Below are 19,783 nucleotides of genomic sequence, written 5' to 3' on the forward strand. Positions count from 1 at the left end.
AATTAATATGAATATTATGTTTCCACAAATAAATTGGATATTAAACTTCAAAACAAAAAACAGATAAGATATTTTTTAATTTTTCCCATTTTTCTTGATATATATTTACATAGCTTTTTTTTTTCATTGCTTGGTTCTTACTTTTCTTACCATAATGTTGATGCAGCACATATTGGCAGTGTCAGTATTACCACAATTAGTGGTAGAGCCGAAATCTCGCAGTTTTCTCTAGTCAAATGGAAAACCCTTACCTAACCTCCGAAAGAAATGGCTAGAATTTCACAAGTCATTTTATCTAACTCGAAAATGTAAAAGTTTGATGAATACTTACTCCTTAGTACTTACTTACTAGTATAGTAATAAGAGAAACAATATATATATATATATATACACATATATATATATTCTGAGAAAAGCAAAAGCATTGAATATTATCATTGATTTCGAGCAGGAGCAGCGGCACAGAGGAAAAGAGAAGCGGTGGATTAGAGCTTAAGAATACACCAAATTCACATACTTATTTTTCAAGTCCAAAATAATATTTTATAACAAATACTGTATTATTGTCATGATTTTTAAAAATGTTATATGATACAGAGAGAGGAATAAATTCTGGATCATTTTTGGAAATGGGCCGGCCTTGCATTCATCACCTCCTTTTTTTATTTTTAAATCAATAGTTTTCATATTTTTTATAATGCATAATTAAATTTATTTTCTTTCTATTCTAACAAGTTGAAGCCAGTGGATAATGGCGGTGGCCATTTCTTACCAGTGTGTCCCATAAATGAAATGAAGATGAAGCAAAAACAAAATAATTTTTAAAGCAAAAAAAAAAGTTTGAATATGAAATCACAGCCAGACACGTGGACGGTGAGTTGCCAAACGCCTTGGAAGAGGCGAGCCGTCGCGTCTCTTGTAAGTTATAGCTACAGTTCTCACCGCCAATAGAGAGTTCTGTTCCACGTGGCAACACGTGGCATCTTCTTCTTTTTCGCCGGGCATCCTCCAATCTCCATCATATTTAAATAGTAGTATATGTTTTGTCTCTTCGACCATATCAAAGTTCCAATGTATTCGGAGCATTCTCAGATTGTTTTTCTTTTTCTCTTTATTTTTTGGGTTAACCCGATCTCCGGACCAAAAATGCATACTAGTTGTTGATATTTTATTTTGTAAAGAAAATCAGATTTTTTTTAACTATTTAAAATGTGTAGCATGGCAAACATAGAATCGTATTGAAAGAAAAAAAAAACTCAAATTATAAATATATCGTGACATCTCTATAACATTTCCTCCGCCACCATAACCATCGTCATCACAATTTGGAGCTGTTTTATTTACAATACAAGCCATGCATTTTTCTTTTTTGAAACGGCAGTGTTACAAAAACTATTCACAAAACATTAATTTTAATAAAACATATAGAGAGGGTCACAAACACAAATACAGCATCATGTTGTTCGTCATCAACATTTAAGCCCCATCGATTTGATTTCTTTCTTCGTCTCGCTTTACCTGACCAGCCGTGGGACATTATTCTTCCAGTGGCAGCCTTTTTTGAGTAATAGTGAGTGACTTTGACGGATGAGTCATTTCTTGTAACTCACAGGCACGTCATCGTCATCTTCTTCAAGATCACTGAAGGTTACATCTTCATCCTCATCCTGCACAGGATGGTTGGTGCCGGTGGCGGTGCTACCAGTTCCTGCATTATCTTCATCCTTCAACCAATCATCAACATCATCATCATCATCCACTTGGACATCAATTACTCTAGGTGAAGAACCAGCGACTGGCCTCTGCACCGGCTTGTCATGACTTGCTGCTCCTGATCTTTCTTCGATAACAGGCTTGTCGACAACTTGTACCTCCTTGCTCTCAACTGTGTGCTTCTCTGTCTCAAACTCAGATGTCTCAGTCGAATGTATTGTCTCGACAGCGATGGTCTTGACAGGTTCTGATTTGGGTGAAGGATTAGTAGGTAGAGAAAGAGGTTCCACATTCGCACTAGCAGCTTCTGTATCACTACTCTCTTGCACCACTACTGGACTTTTGTTTCTCTTATGCAGCAGCTCGTGAGATAATAGTGCTCTTGATTCAAGTACCTTTATGAAAAAAGGTAAAATCAGTGATTCACGTCATAGAATTTTCACTATTTACCCCCATTATTGTTTTAAAGCACTCCAAAAACTACGCAAATCTACCATTAAAACTTGCAGGCCTAATTTAATTCCTACTACTAAAGTTCATTATTAGCAGAAAGAATCATCAATTTGAAACATAAACCATAAATACCATCCAAATAGCTCGAAAACTTTGTAAACAGAGGGAAAAAAAAAAAACAAGAATGAACATCATTCATTGGTGTTGGCTGTTGAGAATCAAAGCTTACCTGAGGAGTTGAGAGAGTCAAGGCATCATGTTTGCTGAAAATAGGATGAACAAGTACAAAGTAAATCCTCCAGAAGCAATACTCGCTCATGTATGCAGGGCAAAGTTCAATCCTCAACGCAGCCAGATTCGATGCAAGGTTTTCCACGGCCAGCGCATGCTCATATTGAGCATCAGTCATATCAAAGTCTGCAGTTAACAACAACACTTCTTTCAATGATGAAACACACTAAAAGCCTTCACACATAAGTAAAATTAAAAACCCAAGATCTACGACAATTCCAACTAACCCTAAAGAGCTAAACCATGAATAACCTCAATTACTCACACAATTTTGCCTAACAGATTTAAATCAGAAAGTGTGATTAGGAGCATCTGATTAACAATGTGCTGCGAATTCGAAAAACGTGTACCATCAAAGTTATCATCCTCATCAGGAAAAGGGAAATCAAGCCACGTCTCAGGATGCATCGCAAGATCTCTAGCAAACACAACTACTTCCTCAGTCACACCAATCGCATTTCCAACAGCGACATCACGATCCTTAGAATCAGCGCCTTCCGATCCCAATTGCAAGAAATTAGAAGCCATCTTCGTAAACTCAGATACAGGTAAGTTCCCAGAGAGTTTCGAGATCCCGGTCCTAAATCTACCTCCGATCTCCACGAAATCGTTCCTAATCCCAGCAATCAGATCCTCATCACCCTCCGCGAGATCCGATGACTTCCGAGTCTCGTCATCATGATCCGCCGTCTCGGAAGAAGGCGGTGGTGGTGCGAGGAAAGAAGCAACACCCCATAGCTGACTTCTGAAGGTCTTGGTGAGTTCGGAGATGTCTTCCTTCACGCCTCGTGGAGACTGTGTTTGCAGCAACGTTGGTGAAGAAGACGGTTGATCTGAACCGGAATCTTCAATCGATTTGCCCTTCGTTGTTTCTTTTTCATCATCTTCATCTTCTTCCATCTTCAGAGAATTCGCAATGGATCTAGCTAACCATGCCATATTCTTTTTTTTTTGTTTTGGGATCTCTCTCAAAGAAAGTCTCTCAAGTTCGTTCAATCGTGACCTTAAACAACGCTAAAGAAACGTCGTCGTATAGTTAATGAAATGGACTTCGTAGCTAAAAAGCCCATAAGGTTTTTGCTCAGTCTCGTTTCAAAAGAGGACAAAGGTTTTTTGGTTACTGTCACTCTACGGGGCTTCGTTTTGAAAGCCCATAAAGTAAAAAATTTCAGCTCATCTAAAGGTTTTGGTTACTACTGTGTTTACTTTATGTCGAGACAAAAGCTCTCACATCACAACTGTGTATAATATACACAAATCCACTCAAAACAACAGAGATTTGCTCAGTCTCTCATTTCCAAAACAGGACTAGTGATATACAAGCCTGTGTTTTTGTGCAAAATACAGTAGAAATTGTTGTGAATGATTCACTTGTCAAATCGAACTTTCTTTTCAATTGTTCATTACAACAGTAGTAGCTCTCAGACCACAATGTATGCAGACTTTTGGTCTCCACCACATTTTCTGCTCTACTTATTAGATAAGAATCAAAATTCACATCAAACTGTACTTTGGGATGTCACTCGATGCAATAACAGTGATTGATTATTCAAGAATCACGTTTTTGATATTTACTTCACATTTAAGACGATGAAAAGACTGGGGAAAACAATGATGAACAATAATGATGATGAACCATGAGCTCAAGGCTTATAGTCTAATTTCCTAATCTAAGAAATGAAAAAAGAACAAATGATTCAAAAGCTTAAAAGAGGCTAACAACTTCAGGTCAAAAGATTTTGCTTCTTTTCTTTTTCTGTTGTGAATGGTCAAAAAGCAAAACAACCTCTCAAAAGAACCCCAAGTAGAGAAGTTAACAATAAGAGACTTAATATGGTTCCTTTCTTCAAATTCTTCTTTTTCCTTTTTTTCTGAAATTGATTGAACCAAAGGTGGTAACTTTACACAAGCTTTCTAATTCCCAATGCTAATTGCAAACCGAACCGACATGAAAACATTACATACCCGCCCAGCTTCTTCTTCCCCTGTGCTTCCATCTGTGGATTGCTTGAGTTCCGAACTCTTCATCTATATATACATTGGTGTAGGGGCAGATTCGCAACTCGCATTTTACCATTTCATATCCGCTGAGATATGTCTTGTATGATCAATTGATGCCAAAGATATGTAACCTGTTGCTATTGGATTGTCCTTGTGAGTTTGCATTTGGAAATAAACATGGTGTCTGAATAATGTAAACTACAGAGCTTGAGTAGCTCCGCTGACCGCTGCTTCAACGCTGCATCACACCCGCTCTGGATCACGAGTAACAGCTTAGCAGCAAGACCAACCTCAACAGCACGAGGCGAACATTCTTCTGGAGCTAATTTGCAGACAGACCAAAGAATCGAGAGCGCGTAGTTAGTACAATTCTCAGACACCCTCATAAGTACCCTAACGGTATAAGGTATGGTGTTTGCAGAGTCTTTGACAGCAACTCTTCCTTCCATGTCTGAACACAAAGCATCAAGAATAAACAGAGCTGATTCCAAACACTCCGGGTCTAAAGACGGTAAGATATCGACTAATTGAGGCACTGCTCCAATGCTAACCATCAAGCTTCGAACTTGTTTGTGAACAGAGATTGGTTTAAGCAAACCAAGTGCAGGGGAGACTCCATTTCTATGTCTCTTATCCTTAACCAATCTCATTAACCCAACAAGCAAACTATGGCTCGAGACCAGCTCAGCTCTGAACCCTTTCTCTTCAACCAATCCCTTAATCAGCCTCGCGCAATTGATTTTAGTCTCATTGGATCCATCATTCAACATATCAACAATCAAAGAAACCTTAGCAGGTTGCATCAACCCTGACTTAGAATCGGAATCAAGATCAAGACTCACAAGAATCGCAACAACCTCAGATCCAACAGCATGAGAAGTGAAAGGACCTAAAAGAGAAGAGATGACAGAGACACCACCTTCTTCAACAACAGTCTTCCTGGCCATAAGATGAGCCACAACAATCTGCTTAAGCTCACTCAACGCATGAACCCTAGCTTGACCTTTAGCTTTCTTCAAAGTACCCAAAACCTCAATAGCTCGTCCTTGCACATCCTCTGAGCGTTTCTTCATCAACACATACTTCTGAGAGAACCAAGTGTAGATGAGATGATGAAGAGTTTTGTTAGGAGTAACCGTATCATCCCAAAGCTCCTGCATTGTAGTGGGACAAGTCAAGTGACCTAGGTTGAACCATTTGTGAATGTTGGACCTTTCGTAGGTTTGACCAGTACACAAGGTCACAGGATCTTGCATCGGCTCTAAGGAGATGGGACAAATGAAAACAGAAGGTATATCTTGTAAATCTAGCTCCTTAACCATGGTCTTCAGATCCAATTTCTCATCAACAACACCACCACCACCATTAACACCACCGAGAACTCCATCTTTCACAGCAGTATCCAGATCTAAGACTTGCCCATCACCACCACCTTCAAATCCAATTAACCCATCTCTCTTTAACGGCTGAAACATCGGCATTTTGAACAAGAATCTAAAAGAAACAAAATCTCAAAAAGACCCAATTTTTTCTTGTTTTTTTTTACAGACTCTTAAAACTCACAACATTTGGGGAAAACAATGCCACAAAGAAAAAGCTCAAAAAAGAAACGCATGTCTCTTTATATAACTCTCAAGAAAGAAGCGTTTCAACAAGACAACAACACAAATCTTCTTCTTTTTATTTCTTTCTTTGCTTTAATTGTTTGTTTTTGCTCTCTTTTCAACGGTCAAAAAAGGAGATTCATTCAACTCTTGTTAATGATGTATAACATCATAAACACATGATTGAAGAAGCCCTCCCTCCCTCAACTGCCCTCAAAAATGTGAAATTTTTACACCACAAATTTCGAGAAATAGGAAAAGGAGAAATCATTAAAGAATATAATGAGAAGAAGAAGAAAAACAAATCAACGAACCCACCCCAGTTAGTACAAAGATTTGCACTTTGCAAACTCAGAAAGATTTTATAATAAAAATAAAAAAGGAAGAGAATTTGTGAAAACCCAGATGACGAAAACAAAAAAGAAAAATTCGTGAGAATGACGAAGAAACTCGTACTACTACTACTACTCTCTCTTGTTTCTCTCTTACCCTCTTCTGAGGTAGTAGTAGTAGTGTGACTGATTGTTTTGTTTTTGTTTCATAGCAAAATAAAATATTATTATAAAAAAAGGGGTAAATAAAATAACAAAGAAGAAAGGGAAAAAATTAAAGATTTGTTGAAAGATTCGGGTGGAAAATCTAATAACAAAAAATTTAAAGATAAGGGTGACCGGGTAATTCATTGGCTATAGCCGGTCAAGTTTAGTCCTCTCGACTCGCGCACCACACGTGCAAGCTACATCACATGCCTTCACCTCCCGGTTTTATTATAAAACTGTATATCAGTTTTTTTTATTACCATTGAAAAACTTTAGTTTTAGTAGTTTTATATTTCCAATTTTGTCCCTATCTTTAAGATTACAAGTTACCAAAAAATAAAAAACAAATTTTATCTTTCTCAAGTGATATACAAATTATACAAGAAAAGAGATATGAGATATGTTTTTCAAATAAAGTATGGAATAATCTATGTAAACCACTTTGACTGAATAGTTTAAATTCCTTTAATAAATATTTGGATTTAAATTTTAAAACCAGAATATCCTTTTAAGTAGTCAAAAGAAAACAGTAAAATTCTAAATCTTCTTTCTAAAAAGCTTATTTTTTCTTAATATCCACGCTAACTAAGGATATATACTTTCCCCATAATATTGTTACTACATCTTTTTCTTTTTTTTTTAATTATTATCATTTTTACAAATTTAATTTTTTTTTAAAAGATGTTGGTGAAAAAAAGATAAACAAAAAAGGAGGGTAAAGTAGTAAAAAAATATAAAAAGAGAAATGAAAGAAAAATAACGCACGTAGTCAAAAAAAAGCTAAAGAGAGTTTAGCACTAAATTCCAAAGACCCACGGGGAAGAGTAACCCGTACAGGTCGGGCACGTGCGACGATAATCTCTATGTTTAATTTCTTAATTAATCATTTCCCATCATCGTTACTAACACCATCAAAGCAATTTCTTAAACCAATACTCCTTTTTTCTTTTGTCAAGATAATGAAGCATGTCAATTGGTTTGTAGAAAGATTAAAAATGTATCGGTTACAAAATAAAGAAATAACAAAATTAATCTTTAAACGAATTAAACATTTTATATAAATAACATTGTTAATACTCAATTTTTTTATAACTAGTTTCAAGTTACCACAGTTTATGCAATGAATAGTATTATACTATTATGTTTATGTAAACTCGAGCTGAATTAGTTACGAAAATTAGTAAAATAAAAGGTTCAAATTTTTTTAAAAAGGAAGTAAGTAAGTAAATAAACAGATTTATACTATAAAAATGGGAATTAGAATTAGAAAAGGAAGAAAAAAAAGACAAGAGAAGAGTGAGGGTGGGGACGAGAAACAAAAGAGCCAGCCAGACCCATATTTGACCGTGATAGTGTCTTTGCTCTCTTTGACTAATTAAGCCTCTCTCTCTCTCTCTCTCTCAGACTCAGATCATCCTCCTCCTCTCTTTGCTCCTTTGACTGTTCCTTGTACCCACTCCTTGCCCACCACGTGTCCACATCTGCCTCTTCCCCCACCCAAACCAAACCAACCTTGATTTATAATTTTAATCTCACTCTCTCTCTACCAAATCAAGATAAATTAATAATAACTTTGAAATTGATGGGAGTGGGGATAGAGAAGAAGAGAAAGAAAGAGAGAGAGAGATCTGAGAGTGAGAGAGAGAGAGACCATGTGTTGTTTTTGTTGCAGTTGAGTACTGACCCATAACTGCATAGTTTGCTGTCCAAAACTTATACTACTATTTTTATTTCTCAATTTCATTTTATTCACACAAATAATATATATATAAATATTAATTACTTACTGGACCCATTCTTTTGAGTTTTGAAATTAAAAAAAAAATTGTAGATTCAAAGGAATTTATTTTTCATAGTTGATGATAATTATTCAAAAAAAAAAAAAAAAAAAATGCTAGTCAAACTAAGATTATACTAAAGTGGACCGGCAAGTGTTTAAATGTTTGTGATATGACGTGTTTTTGTAATCAAGTTTTTTGTTGTTGAAGTCTTTGGGATGGGAGAGATTGATAGGGATATCATTATTTAATTACAATAGGTAAGGGATATATAGTTTGATTTTACATGTAATGAATTAACTCTTTACAAAACGGTCCCGAGAGTGCTAGTGAGAGTCTTACTATTAGTGGTGGTGGTGGTGACTATAAAGGGTCCTACGAATAAAAGCGTAACAATTTCATGAAAACGAAGTGACGAAACATTCAACTACTATTTCTGTGTCCTATTTTTCCTTGTTGGAATGAACAATTTTTAATATAAGTAGCTGTGTTGAACTTGTTTATGTATCTACAAACTGATAGGCTAAGTCGTAGTAAATATGTGAGGTGTTCTTGTTCGGCACAAAATGAGAAATGGTCTTTTCTCCAACGCATAAATGGTTGGGAGTTCATATTCTTAATCAAAGTTAGAAGGTTTCAAATTGTAAAAGAATGAACTGACACCAACCAATTAAATTGTAGTTTAGTGGTAGACACGACCTTTCAAAAGATGTAGTTATGTTTTCATGATTCAAGTTTTTGTTTGGGACAAGATAATTTACGCATGTCCACGTTGAATACTCATATCAATCCATGGTTTTTGAGTATGGAAAAGACTATAGGCAAAGTTAATTTATGAGCTAAAAATATAACAAAAAGACACTTGATTGAGAATTAGTGGGCTCTCTAAACACATGATGCACTTATCATATAAACCTTAACAATTGTGTGGTTCACGATTTTGGAGAATGTGAAGAGAAGTAACTATAGGCAATTATACTGATCATTCTATGGTATATATATTGGACTGGCAGTATAACACTCATAACTTTTTATGGTAGCAACTAGCAAGTTTGTGATGTCAGACATATTTCAACTATGAGAAAGAAACTTGACTTCTATGCGAATCTTGACTGTCGTAATGCGGTTTTGTTTTGTCAAATTACAATGATGATGATGACTATAATGCAATAGAAATATTATTGTACACATCAAAGTTGAAACCGTTACAGAAAAGTTTCAGTTTGTGTAATTGTGTCTTAACATATATGAGATTACATTGTGGCATAGCAGACTCAAAACATATGTTTCAAAAGAAAATCAACTTAATGATATAAAAACGACTAATATATAAAAGTAAGAAAATTCGCGACTGTACTAATCGAGGTCATGACGACATCAATAAACATGAATACTGCATTGCTACGCATATGTTTATGATCTTTAGCAGTTTAGCTAATTGAATAATATAATGTTAGAGAAGTGTGAAACAATCTTTTTTTGAATTTTTTTTTGCAAAAGTAGAACTTAGAAGCACGAAGGAATAAAAAAAAGGTATATACTGCATTGCTATGCGTATTCTATTATTTATCATATTTTGATTCTTTTTAGCCATTTAACTCTTTTAGCTTCGGAATGTCACGTGACGCTCTAACCCCTAAATCCATGTCTACACTCTATATAAGTTTGTACATTGTACATACTACATACACATGCATGATGCACCTATATTTGTAGCGTAATTAAAGTATACACGTATATATGACGTATGGATTCATTGATACCTAAGTTTTTTTTTGTTGTTGGTAAACGCTCTCTGCCGTTTCGAAACCTTTTTTTTTTTTCGTCTGACTGATTCATTATATTATAATCAAAGAAAATACTGTCCCAAACATACAAAATCAGAGGAACGAGGACAATCATCAACAGAATGAAAACATTACACCGTAGTAATGCATTACTCATTTTCGAACACATTCTCTAACCAAAAAGGATAGCCCAACGCTATATATGATTGCGATCGGTTCTCCTTTATGACGCTTCTTGCTATCAGAAAGGCTCCCATGTTAGACTTTCTCACCTCTTGGACCACTCTCCAGTGCGAGAGGGAAGATAGAAATAATAAAAGTTGATCTGATAGAAGCTTGAAGTTTGGCCATGCATCCGGCCGAGAAATAGCCCCAACTATTACTGATGACTCCAGGGCAAAGATAACCCTCATAACCTTTAAGTTTCTCATACTCTCTATTGCCCACAAACAGCTTTGGAGTTCTGATTCTCCTTTAGAAGAGACTGAGGTAAAAGAGATTCTACCGTGGATAAGGACTGTTCCCTCTGAGTTCCTAAGTACCCAGGAGGCACCACTGAAACCGCTCTCCTTATCCCAAGAGGAAGCTACATTACATTTTAACCAAGGTTTATCAGGAGGCCTCCATACCTTTCTTTGGTTTGGCATTACCTGTTGGGTTTTTTCCTCTTCCTCCCCTTCCAATTCTTGGGCTTGAAACCATTCGTCTGAGCTTTCTCTGATCTTTATCATCAAGTCCTTAACAAAGAAAACGATCCCTTCGAATATGAGGTTGTTTATGTTTTTCCATAAGAACCACATGATCCACGGGAAGGTTCTTCTCATTAGAGGGTCCAGCCTTTGATTCTTCCCCATCAATAGGACATCATACATATTTTGGTAAACTGAGTTCCCATCAAACCCTCCTGCAGGACAGGGGAATCCTGACAGGGCCCAGACTTGTCTCGCTATTGTACAGGAGAACAAAACATGGTTGATCGACTCACCATCTAACCCACAAACCTGGCAACGCATATCCATCTTTATCCCTCGTGAAGCCAGTCTGTCTGCCACTAGGATTGCTCCACTAACTGTTTTCCAAAGAAACATTTTAATTTTTGATGGAGCTAGTACCTTCCAGATTTGATCCTTGATTCCGTTCAATGAAGGTAGCATCGTAGCCTCACGGATCTCAGGTTCCTTAGCTATCTGAGAAGCAAGCCAATAACCGGACTTAACACTATAATCTCCGCTTCTATTGTGCTTCCAACTCATGAAATCCTGAGTGGAGACCACTGGTTTATTCTTGAGAATGAGTTGAACATCCCTCGGGAAAAAGTGTTCCTCTAGAAAAGTTAGACACTAGTCTTTTGCTTCTTGGTCGATTAGGTTCACAACTGATAGTTCCAGGTCTACCAGGATATTCTTCATGAGAGGAGCTCTCATTATGTCATTGATATGCTCAAATTTACCCTAGAGCTACTCTCTCAAATTAAGAGATCACTGCAGTACTTAGGGGTCGAATTCCACAAGAACTCAAGACTACACAATAAATTAAAGAGTTTTATAATTAATCTAAACAAATTGATTTAAATAAAGAAAAGCAATGCAAAATTATACTAATAAAAAGTAGGAGCTATAAGCTCCTAAAGGCGTCCACCTAAGATTTTAAACCACCAATAGGGATAAGACATGTCACTCATTAACATTTTTTAAAATCTCCAGAATTTTCAATATTAAGAATTATTTTAAACAACCTATAAGTATTTGACATATCATCTTTTCTGCTAGAGGGTCCTTCTCAACTTCAGCCACTGATTTCTTAACTTTTTCTATTCGAATTCGCCTATCCTCTCCCTCGTTAGCCACAAGAATATACTCCCGCATAACTTCCAAGACTATCGGATCGATTCTAGGGCGTCCAAGGATCGGGTTAATGCCCACTTGCTCCTCCCTCAAAACTCCAAAGAGGGGATCATTTTCCTTTAGAACTAATGGCGGTGGTTGTTTGACTCCCTTCAAACCTGAGGTCTTTACTGCCGCCTGCTCTTGTTTAACCTTGAGTAGGAATGGGCAGGATGTCGAATCATGAGTAAGTCGCTGACAGTGGTAACATCTCTTCTGGACCTTGTCATAGTTGTTGATGTACGAAATCGACAATATAAATAGTACGAATATTCTATGGGATAAATCGGAACTGGTCCTTTCATTAACGTAGAACTGAAGTGAAGAGTTTACAGAAAATAACAATCAAAGAGCTAAGCGCAGTTAATACGAAAATAATTGCTCTTCTCTCTCTCATTGCCCCCCAAAAAAAACCCCCTTGACGTGACAATGACATCAGGTATTTATAGTGGGCCATTGACCTAGGGTTTCTTCTGTCTCTGTGTAAAATAACGATTTTGCCCCTGCGGCCTGTTGGGCCAAATCCAAGACTTCAGGCCCAAAACTCCCTAAGATCTTCTGTTTGGGCTTCTGTAAATGTTGGGGGCAAAGGCCATATCCAACAATGGTCCCCCCCTAGTCCGATGTGCGATGGCCTGCTTGAGCCCATCGGTTACAGTTCTGCGTCTCTAGGTCTGTCTTGCAGAAGGAAAAGAAGATTCCAGGAGTTTGGACATCCTCCAGAGGGTTCCGGGATTAATAGTGTGTTTGCTCATCTCGCGTCTCTTGCTCCGCCACCTCCAGACCGTGACCGTGAGGCGTCCTGGTCTCGCTGCGCCGCTCAACCCGCTCCGTTGCTCCGTGGTGGATCCGTCCGGAGTTTTGACGAGCTGGTGAGACCGAGACCATAGATAGGTCGAGATAGTGGTAAGGCATGGCCATGTCGTGCTTGCTTCAAGGAGGCGATATGCCTGGCGGACGAGATAGCGATGTCCGTACGGTGATATTGCATAATGATGTGGTCACATCGTGCGTTTTTTGGTGGCGAGGTGGCGAGCTGCTCTTTCGGAGGCGAGATTGACCTTTGGTGGCGAGTTTGACCTTCGGTGACGAATTGGGGAGTGCGGAGACGAGATGGCTTAACTGACTTCGTACGGTGGTGCGCTCTACGATTTGTCTTGGTTCCTTGGTCGGGTCGAGGCTTGGAGATATCGCGAGGTAACGAGGTGACGAGGTGACTTTTTGATGGCGAGGTCGGGAGTTGCTTGATGATTATATTGACTTGCTTGCCGCTGCGGTTGCATGCCTTTGGCAGCGAGGTCAGGTTGACGACCTTAAGACGTGGCTGTGACACGCTTGTAGTGTGTTTTCGAGACGGCGTGACGATTTCTATACGAGGCCGGCGAGATGGTGGTACTTCTGATGCCGACATTGTCATGGGTGATGTTGGTGTTCTAGTTATTGTGGTCCTTGTGGCGAGGTGAAGAGATTTTCTCCCTCCGAGGTCGCGCGATGGCACATTGGCGAGATCAAGATCATGGTGAGCTCGAGACTTTATGAGTTCTAGACCGTGCTTCGGAGTTGGTGAGGTTGAGACCTTTTCGTACGAGATTATGGCGCGCTTGCATCAGCGAGATCAAGTTGGCGGGATCAAAACTCCCAAGTTGATACGTGCTGGAGAATCGCGTGTTCGAGAGTTGATGTGGGAATGTGGTGCCGCCTCTTCGTGACGATGATCTTGAGCCCTTCTCGGAGTTTGCTACCGGAGGAGCTGACGAGACTGCTCAAGAGTGATATGTCTTTGTGTTTTCGTTTCTTGCTTTTGTTCCCTTTTTTGTATTGCAAACTTGATTGCTTTATGAACTTGGTAATTTATTGATGATTTTCGCGCAAAGTTTGCTTGTTCCCGATTTGTTCGTTTTCTTCATTATAATGAAGTTGTTTTTTTTTTTTTTTTTTTTTCTTTTTTTTTTGTCGTTGCGGGGCATATTTTGCGGTGCAAGACGTCTCCTGGCTTATCCTGGATATGTTATTCCCCGTAACGTTGAGAGCAGACAAGACGGACTTGTCGTACTAGTTAGGTGCGTTCAGTCGTGACCGGCTTACCCTGTAGGTGCTGCGAGAGTAGCGAGAGTGTGCGAGTCGGGGTCTTCGGCTTATTCACTCCGCTCTCTGCTAGCTTTTGCGAGTCTGGGCTCGGCTTATAAGTCCTTACCAAAGTAAGGACGTGGATTATTTCACTACTGCACCCATGCGGAGTGCTTGTGAGTATGGACTCGGCTTTTATTCTTCACAAAAGTAAAGTTTGTGGATTATTTTACCACTGCACCCATGCGGAGCGCGTTTAAAATCGTACACCTGGCCAGGGCGACGATGTGCAAGCTAATCGTTAGCAAGGAAGTATTAACAAAAAAACTCATTGGGTGCGGCTTTTGCGTCCGGCTTATCCCGTGAGTACTTAGAGCTCGATATTGTCAAGCGTTTTTTTTTTTTTTTTTTTTTTTTTTTTTTTTTTTTTATTGGGCTTGAGAGGTTCTCATTGCGCCGAATATGGCAAGTATTTCTCCTTGACGCGTGCTAGTGAATGTGCGGTGGTTTGCCGGCGGCGCTGTCTGGTAGGTGCGTGCATGATCTCGGCATGATGGTATGGTAATTGACGCGGAGGCTGGCTCGTGTGACGATTTGTCGACTCTAATGCGTGTTCGATTAGCGTGTTAGTAGATGTCGCGTGTTGCGTTGGAGAGTGTGCGAGATAGAGAGTGGCGAGATCGAGAGTGGTGAGCTCGAACAAGAGTTGCAAAGGTACGTTGCTTGGTCTGGGAGTTGCAAAGGTACGTTGCTTGGTCCGGCTCATTGGCGTTTTCGTATCTGCGAGATGGCGAAATAGTTGTGCGGGGGCGAGATCGTTTGATAGTCGGCAAGGTCAAGATTCTTGATGGCGAGGTGGCAAGGTCGAGATTCTCGGTGGCGAGATGCTTGTTCGGTTTGTTTGTTCGAACGCTGTTCGTTTGCAAGGTTGATGGGTACGAGATAGCGTGGTGTCCTTGTTGTGATGGCTTTGGCGTGTTGGCTGTTGCGGTACGAGAGATGGTGCGGTAGCGGACGATGATCTCTGTGGCAAGATCAAGGCTTTGCATACGAGAATTATCGCGAGATAAGGGGTTCGCGTATGAGAGTATGGCGTGCCTGACTTGGCGAGATCGAGGTTGTGCTTCGGAAATTGGTGTGTTTGCGAGGACAAGGCTTAGCGAAATTGATGTTGCGAGTTTGAAACCGGTGAGCTAAGGCCTAGCGAGATTGAGTTCGGGATCAACGAGCTCCGTGTTGTGGATTCGGAAGCGTCAAGCTCGAGGGTTGCCGAACTACAAAATGGCGAGCTTGAATCTTGTATACGGGATTGCTGCGTTTGTTGTTGCGAGATTGCTAGACCGTGTCGTGTTGGCGCGCTCAATACTTCTGCGTACGAGACCTTGGCGAGTTCAACACATCTGCGTATGGAATCATTGGCGAGCTCAACACTTCTCTGTATGGAATCATTGGCGAGCTCAACACTTCTCCGTATAGAATCGTTGGGGAGCTCAACACTTCTTTGTATGGGGAGCTCAACACTTCTCGGTATGAGGAGCTCAACACTTCTCCGTATGGTGAGCTCAACACTTCTCCGTATGGCGAGCTCAACACTTCTCCGTATGGAATCGTTGGCGAGCTCAATGCTTCTCCGTATGGCGAGCTCAACACTTCTCCGTATGGAATCATTGGCGAGTTTAATGCTTCTCTGTATGGAATCGTTGGGGAGCTCAACACTTGTCCGTATGGCGAGCTCAACACTTCTCCGTATGGCGAGCTCAACACTTCTCCGTATGAAATCGTTGGCGAGCTCAATGCTTCTCCGTATGGCGAGCTCAACACTTCTCCATATGGAATCGTTGGCGAGCTCAATGCTTCTCCGTATGGAATCGCTGGAGAGCTCAACACTTATCCGTATGGTGAGCTCAACACTTCTTCGTATGGAATCGTTGGAGAGCTCAACACTTCTCTGTATGGCGAGCTCAACACTTCTCCGCATGGAGTCGTTGGCGAGCTCAATGCTTCTCCGTATGGAATCGTTGGCGAGCTCAACGCTTCTCCGGATGGAGAGCTCAACGCTTCTCCGGATGGAGAGCTCAACACTTCTCTGTATGGGATCATTGGTGAGATGGTGTGACTTGCGTCATTCGCGGACAGGCCGATTGTCGGCAAGATCAAGAAATTAGCGAGCTGCGAGGTGACCTGCTTGAGGGTTTGCGAGATGTTGTCAAAGGTGTTGCATTTGATACTTGTCGTGTTTGAGGGCTGATGAGGTCGAGATCGTGGCTTGATCGATGGTCACACGTTCGGACGCTTGACGGGGTTGAGTGTCGCGCGTAGTGCCCATAGCTTCGCGGTTGTTCGGAGTGTCGCCAGCAGCTACATGATCAAGAGGGATAATACCATTGGCTATGTCATTTATCGGAGCGACGCGCGTAGCGCCTACGGTTTCGCGGTCGGTTGGATTGACGCCAGTGGTTATACGAACAGGAGACGTAGCGCCTACGGCTATGTCATTGGTTTGAGCGATACGCGTAGCGCCTACGGCTGCGTGGTCAGTGAGTGTTGCGTTCTCGACCGCAGCTGCTTCGGTCCTGTTGACTTTGGGGTTGGTGTTTCCTCGCACGGGTGCACCCCCATATGATGCACCGGGGAGACACGACGCAGGCTGCGGAAGAGTCAGTGCCTTCGTTGTTGGAGAGATTGGTGTGAGACATGCTTCTGATTTTCCGAAAACGCCTTTTTCTTCAAATTCTATTCGTCAAATGAAAGGATTCCGTCTAGCCCCACGGTGGGCGCCAAATTGTTGATGTACGAAATCGACAATATAAATAGTACGAATATTCTATGGGATAAATCAGAACTGGTCTTTTCATTAACGTAGAACTGAAGTGAAGAGTTTACAGAAAATAACAATCAAAGAGCTAAGCGCAGTTAATACGAAAATAATTGCTCTTCTTTCTCTCATTGCCCCCCAAAAAAAACCCCCTTGATGTGACAATGACATCAGGTATTTATAGTGGGCCATTGACCTAGGGTTTCTTCTGTCTCTGTGTAAAATAACGATTTTGCCCCTGCGGCCTGTTGGGCCAAATCCAAGACTTCAGGCCCAAAACTCCCTAAGATCTTCTGTTTGGGCTTCTGTAAATGTTGGGGGCAAAGGCCATATCCAACAATAGTGGTACCAGACTGTAGTGGATTGACCAAAGGGGAGGTTGATGACTTTAGACTGTCACAACGGCTTGGAGACGTCAAACTTAATTTTCACCCGGACAAAACCCCGACTGATTGGTTGTTCTGGGTCAAAGATCACCTCCAGAACCTGATCTATTATCTCTCCTAGCAGAATGATCGCTTCTTTCATATAGTAGTTGATAGGAATGTTTCGGATCTAGACCCAAAGAGGAATGAAGTTTAGCGAATCCGGTTGAGGTATTTCCGACCATCTTTCTATAGCTAAGCCCCATTCGTCGGAGAACTGAGTTCCTTTACCTAGAGTTTCGAGTAGGTCATGCTCTGATTTGAAGATGAACTGGAACCTCTCTCTAGAAAGCGCGATCCCTCTGACTCTACCAAGCAATGTTTATAAACTTGGTTTATATATGACTAGAAAAGTAAAATCTCGAAAAAAAAATTGAATTGTGATCTCCTCTCATGAACTTCTTTCGAACAAAAATCAATCAATGGGGTCATAATCAGTGTAACTAGTGGATTAGAGTAATGTAGTAGTTACAAACAAGAATGTTAATCAATTGGGTCTATATTGGGCCAAAATACATATATGGGCCTAACTAATCAGCCAGAGTGATGACATGCTTGGAGTAGGTGAAACCAAAGCCATTATACTCACAAGTACTGACTATGTATTAAGTATAAACCAACCTCTCTTAAACTTGCAGATTCAATTTTTTTTTGTCAATATTGTATGAAAAAAGTTAGTAGACTGATAAAGCCAACAACACCTTAATAAATTTAGATAGATCTAATGAAAAGAAACGTGTTTAATCATCCAACTGGATACAGTTAATTTAACTATTTAAGAATAGAGATCACATTCATATTTTTGTTGTTAGAAATTCATTTATAACAGTCAACGTGGACTTTGTCTTTCTCTTTAATCCTGTCTTAGTAGTATCTTGAGATCCTTGAGCATTTCTTCATCTTATATCTCTTTCGATTCCATCTTATAATATAAAGTTAATACTTTGATTTCGATACTCTTGAATCTTGATGAGGTTCCAATAATGAAAGGGAAAGGCATAGAAAAAGAGAACAGTCTCTTATGGCTGGTGAAGGCTCCTTGGCGGTTATTGATCATGGCACGTAACGCCTACATTCGTAGCATTACGTCATGCTCCGGCGTTGGAATCTTTACCGGCGGTGGATCCTCTGGTTTTGGTCAAGGTCAACTACCTGGAAACTTTCAAATCCCCGAAGAACCTAGCACTGCCCTCCCCCGGTGCTTTACCTTGACGTCAACGGCAGATGATCAAGGCTGTCTGAGTCTGACGACACATGGTGGACAACCTAAGATGGCAACGAGACGATCGGTCTGGTTGGATCATCGGAGGAACTATAGATGTGTTGCTATGATGCGAAGAATCGATGAGGAGATTCCTTTAGATGATGAGTTCCAAGAAGAAGACTCATTTCTCGATTTTGGTATATACGAGATTGTTACTTAAAAAAAAAAAATAGAACGATCATCGATCTGTTGACCAAAAAAAAAAAAAAGCATCAGAAAGGTTTTAATTAGTTTGTTGCATTGTGCTAATTGATAAAGAAAATATGATCTACCAGCGCGTAAATCTCAGTTTCGATGTCATGAATGCTTTTAGGTTATTTAGTTTCGTTGTTCTTTTAAGTGATTTTATGTCACATTACATTGTCAAAGTAGATTGCAAGTCTTAACAGTTTTTGTCGCCCAAACATATTTTTCGACAAATCATTTGGCTTTTGATCGAAGTAATATGAGTCTCTTTTGTTTGATCCGGGTATTAACTATTGATCCTGAGAGTCGTACATCTCGTGATGGATATAACTAACTTTGAGAGTTATGTATGGAGAGAGGAAACCTATATTCTGAAGAATAAGGTGCGAATTCAAATTCAGACTTGTTGTAGGACATGCTAAGCTAGACCACAATGATATCGCATGACATTGCCATGAACAAAATGGAAGTATGGATTGAAAATGGACTCGAAACAACTCAACAAGTACAAAGCCTTTAAGCTCCAAACAGAGTCAAAAGGATCAAGTCTTTTAGATTTCAGTGCAAACTTAGCCAAAGATGATAACGTCTTCGTCAAGTTTTTTCCACCGATCAACTGTTAAATAGCTCTACTGTATACTATTCGAATCTTGCTAGGAAATAAATTTAACCCAAAACTCTTGAAATTTAACACATCAAACAAAAAATGTTGAATCTTTAAAACGTTATAAATAAAATTGTTTTTCTTTTTAAACCACCACAACATAACAACATTATAAACCTTATTTACAAATCCAAAATTACAATCACCAAAAAAATGATGATAATTCAGAAAATTTCTCAATTTTAATTTATTCTGTCTTAATATATTAAAAAAATATAAAGATAAATGTTAATTTTCCTTATCATCATTGTTTAGTTATCGATATCTATCTATTTATATAAGTTTCATGAAATAGTTACGGAATCATATATAC

The 19,783-nt window shown here is 39.5% G+C and overlaps 1 protein-coding gene and 1 pseudogene across 1 annotated transcript; one reads left to right on the forward strand and one right to left on the reverse strand.

The window, feature by feature from the left end:
• Window positions 1-1,334: 1,334 nt before the first annotated feature.
• Window positions 1,335-6,077, reverse strand: LOC104711503 (U-box domain-containing protein 30). Its single transcript, XM_010428204.3, has 4 exons — window positions 4,622-6,077; window positions 2,808-3,347; window positions 2,396-2,583; window positions 1,335-2,108 (listed from the first exon to the last, which is right to left on the reverse strand). The coding sequence occupies exons 1-4, from the start codon at window positions 5,937-5,939 to the stop codon at window positions 1,593-1,595; spliced, it is 2,562 nt and encodes an 853-aa protein (XP_010426506.2). The 5' UTR covers window positions 5,940-6,077; the 3' UTR covers window positions 1,335-1,592.
• Window positions 6,078-18,181: 12,104 nt separating this feature from the next.
• LOC104711505 (uncharacterized) lies at window positions 18,182-19,060 on the forward strand (annotated as a pseudogene).
• The last annotated feature ends 723 nt before the right edge of the window (window positions 19,061-19,783 follow it).

The sequence above is a fragment of the Camelina sativa genome, chromosome 9, assembly GCF_030686135.1.
Source record: "Camelina sativa cultivar CO46 ecotype springtype chromosome 9, ASM3068613v1".
Classification (NCBI taxonomy): domain Eukaryota; kingdom Viridiplantae; phylum Streptophyta; class Magnoliopsida; order Brassicales; family Brassicaceae; genus Camelina; species Camelina sativa.

Coding starts and splice junctions, on each gene's coding strand:
- LOC104711503 (XM_010428204.3), bottom strand. CDS start 5,939: ATGCCGATGTTTCAGCCGTTAAAGAGAGATGGGTTAATTGGATTTGAA. Junction 3,348..4,621: donor CACCATGTTTATTTCCAAAT/GCAAACTCACAA, acceptor AGATGGAAGAAG/ATGAAGATGATGAAAAAGAA. Junction 2,109..2,395: donor TGACTCTCTCAACTCCTCAG/GTAAGCTTTGAT, acceptor TTTTTCATAAAG/GTACTTGAATCAAGAGCACT.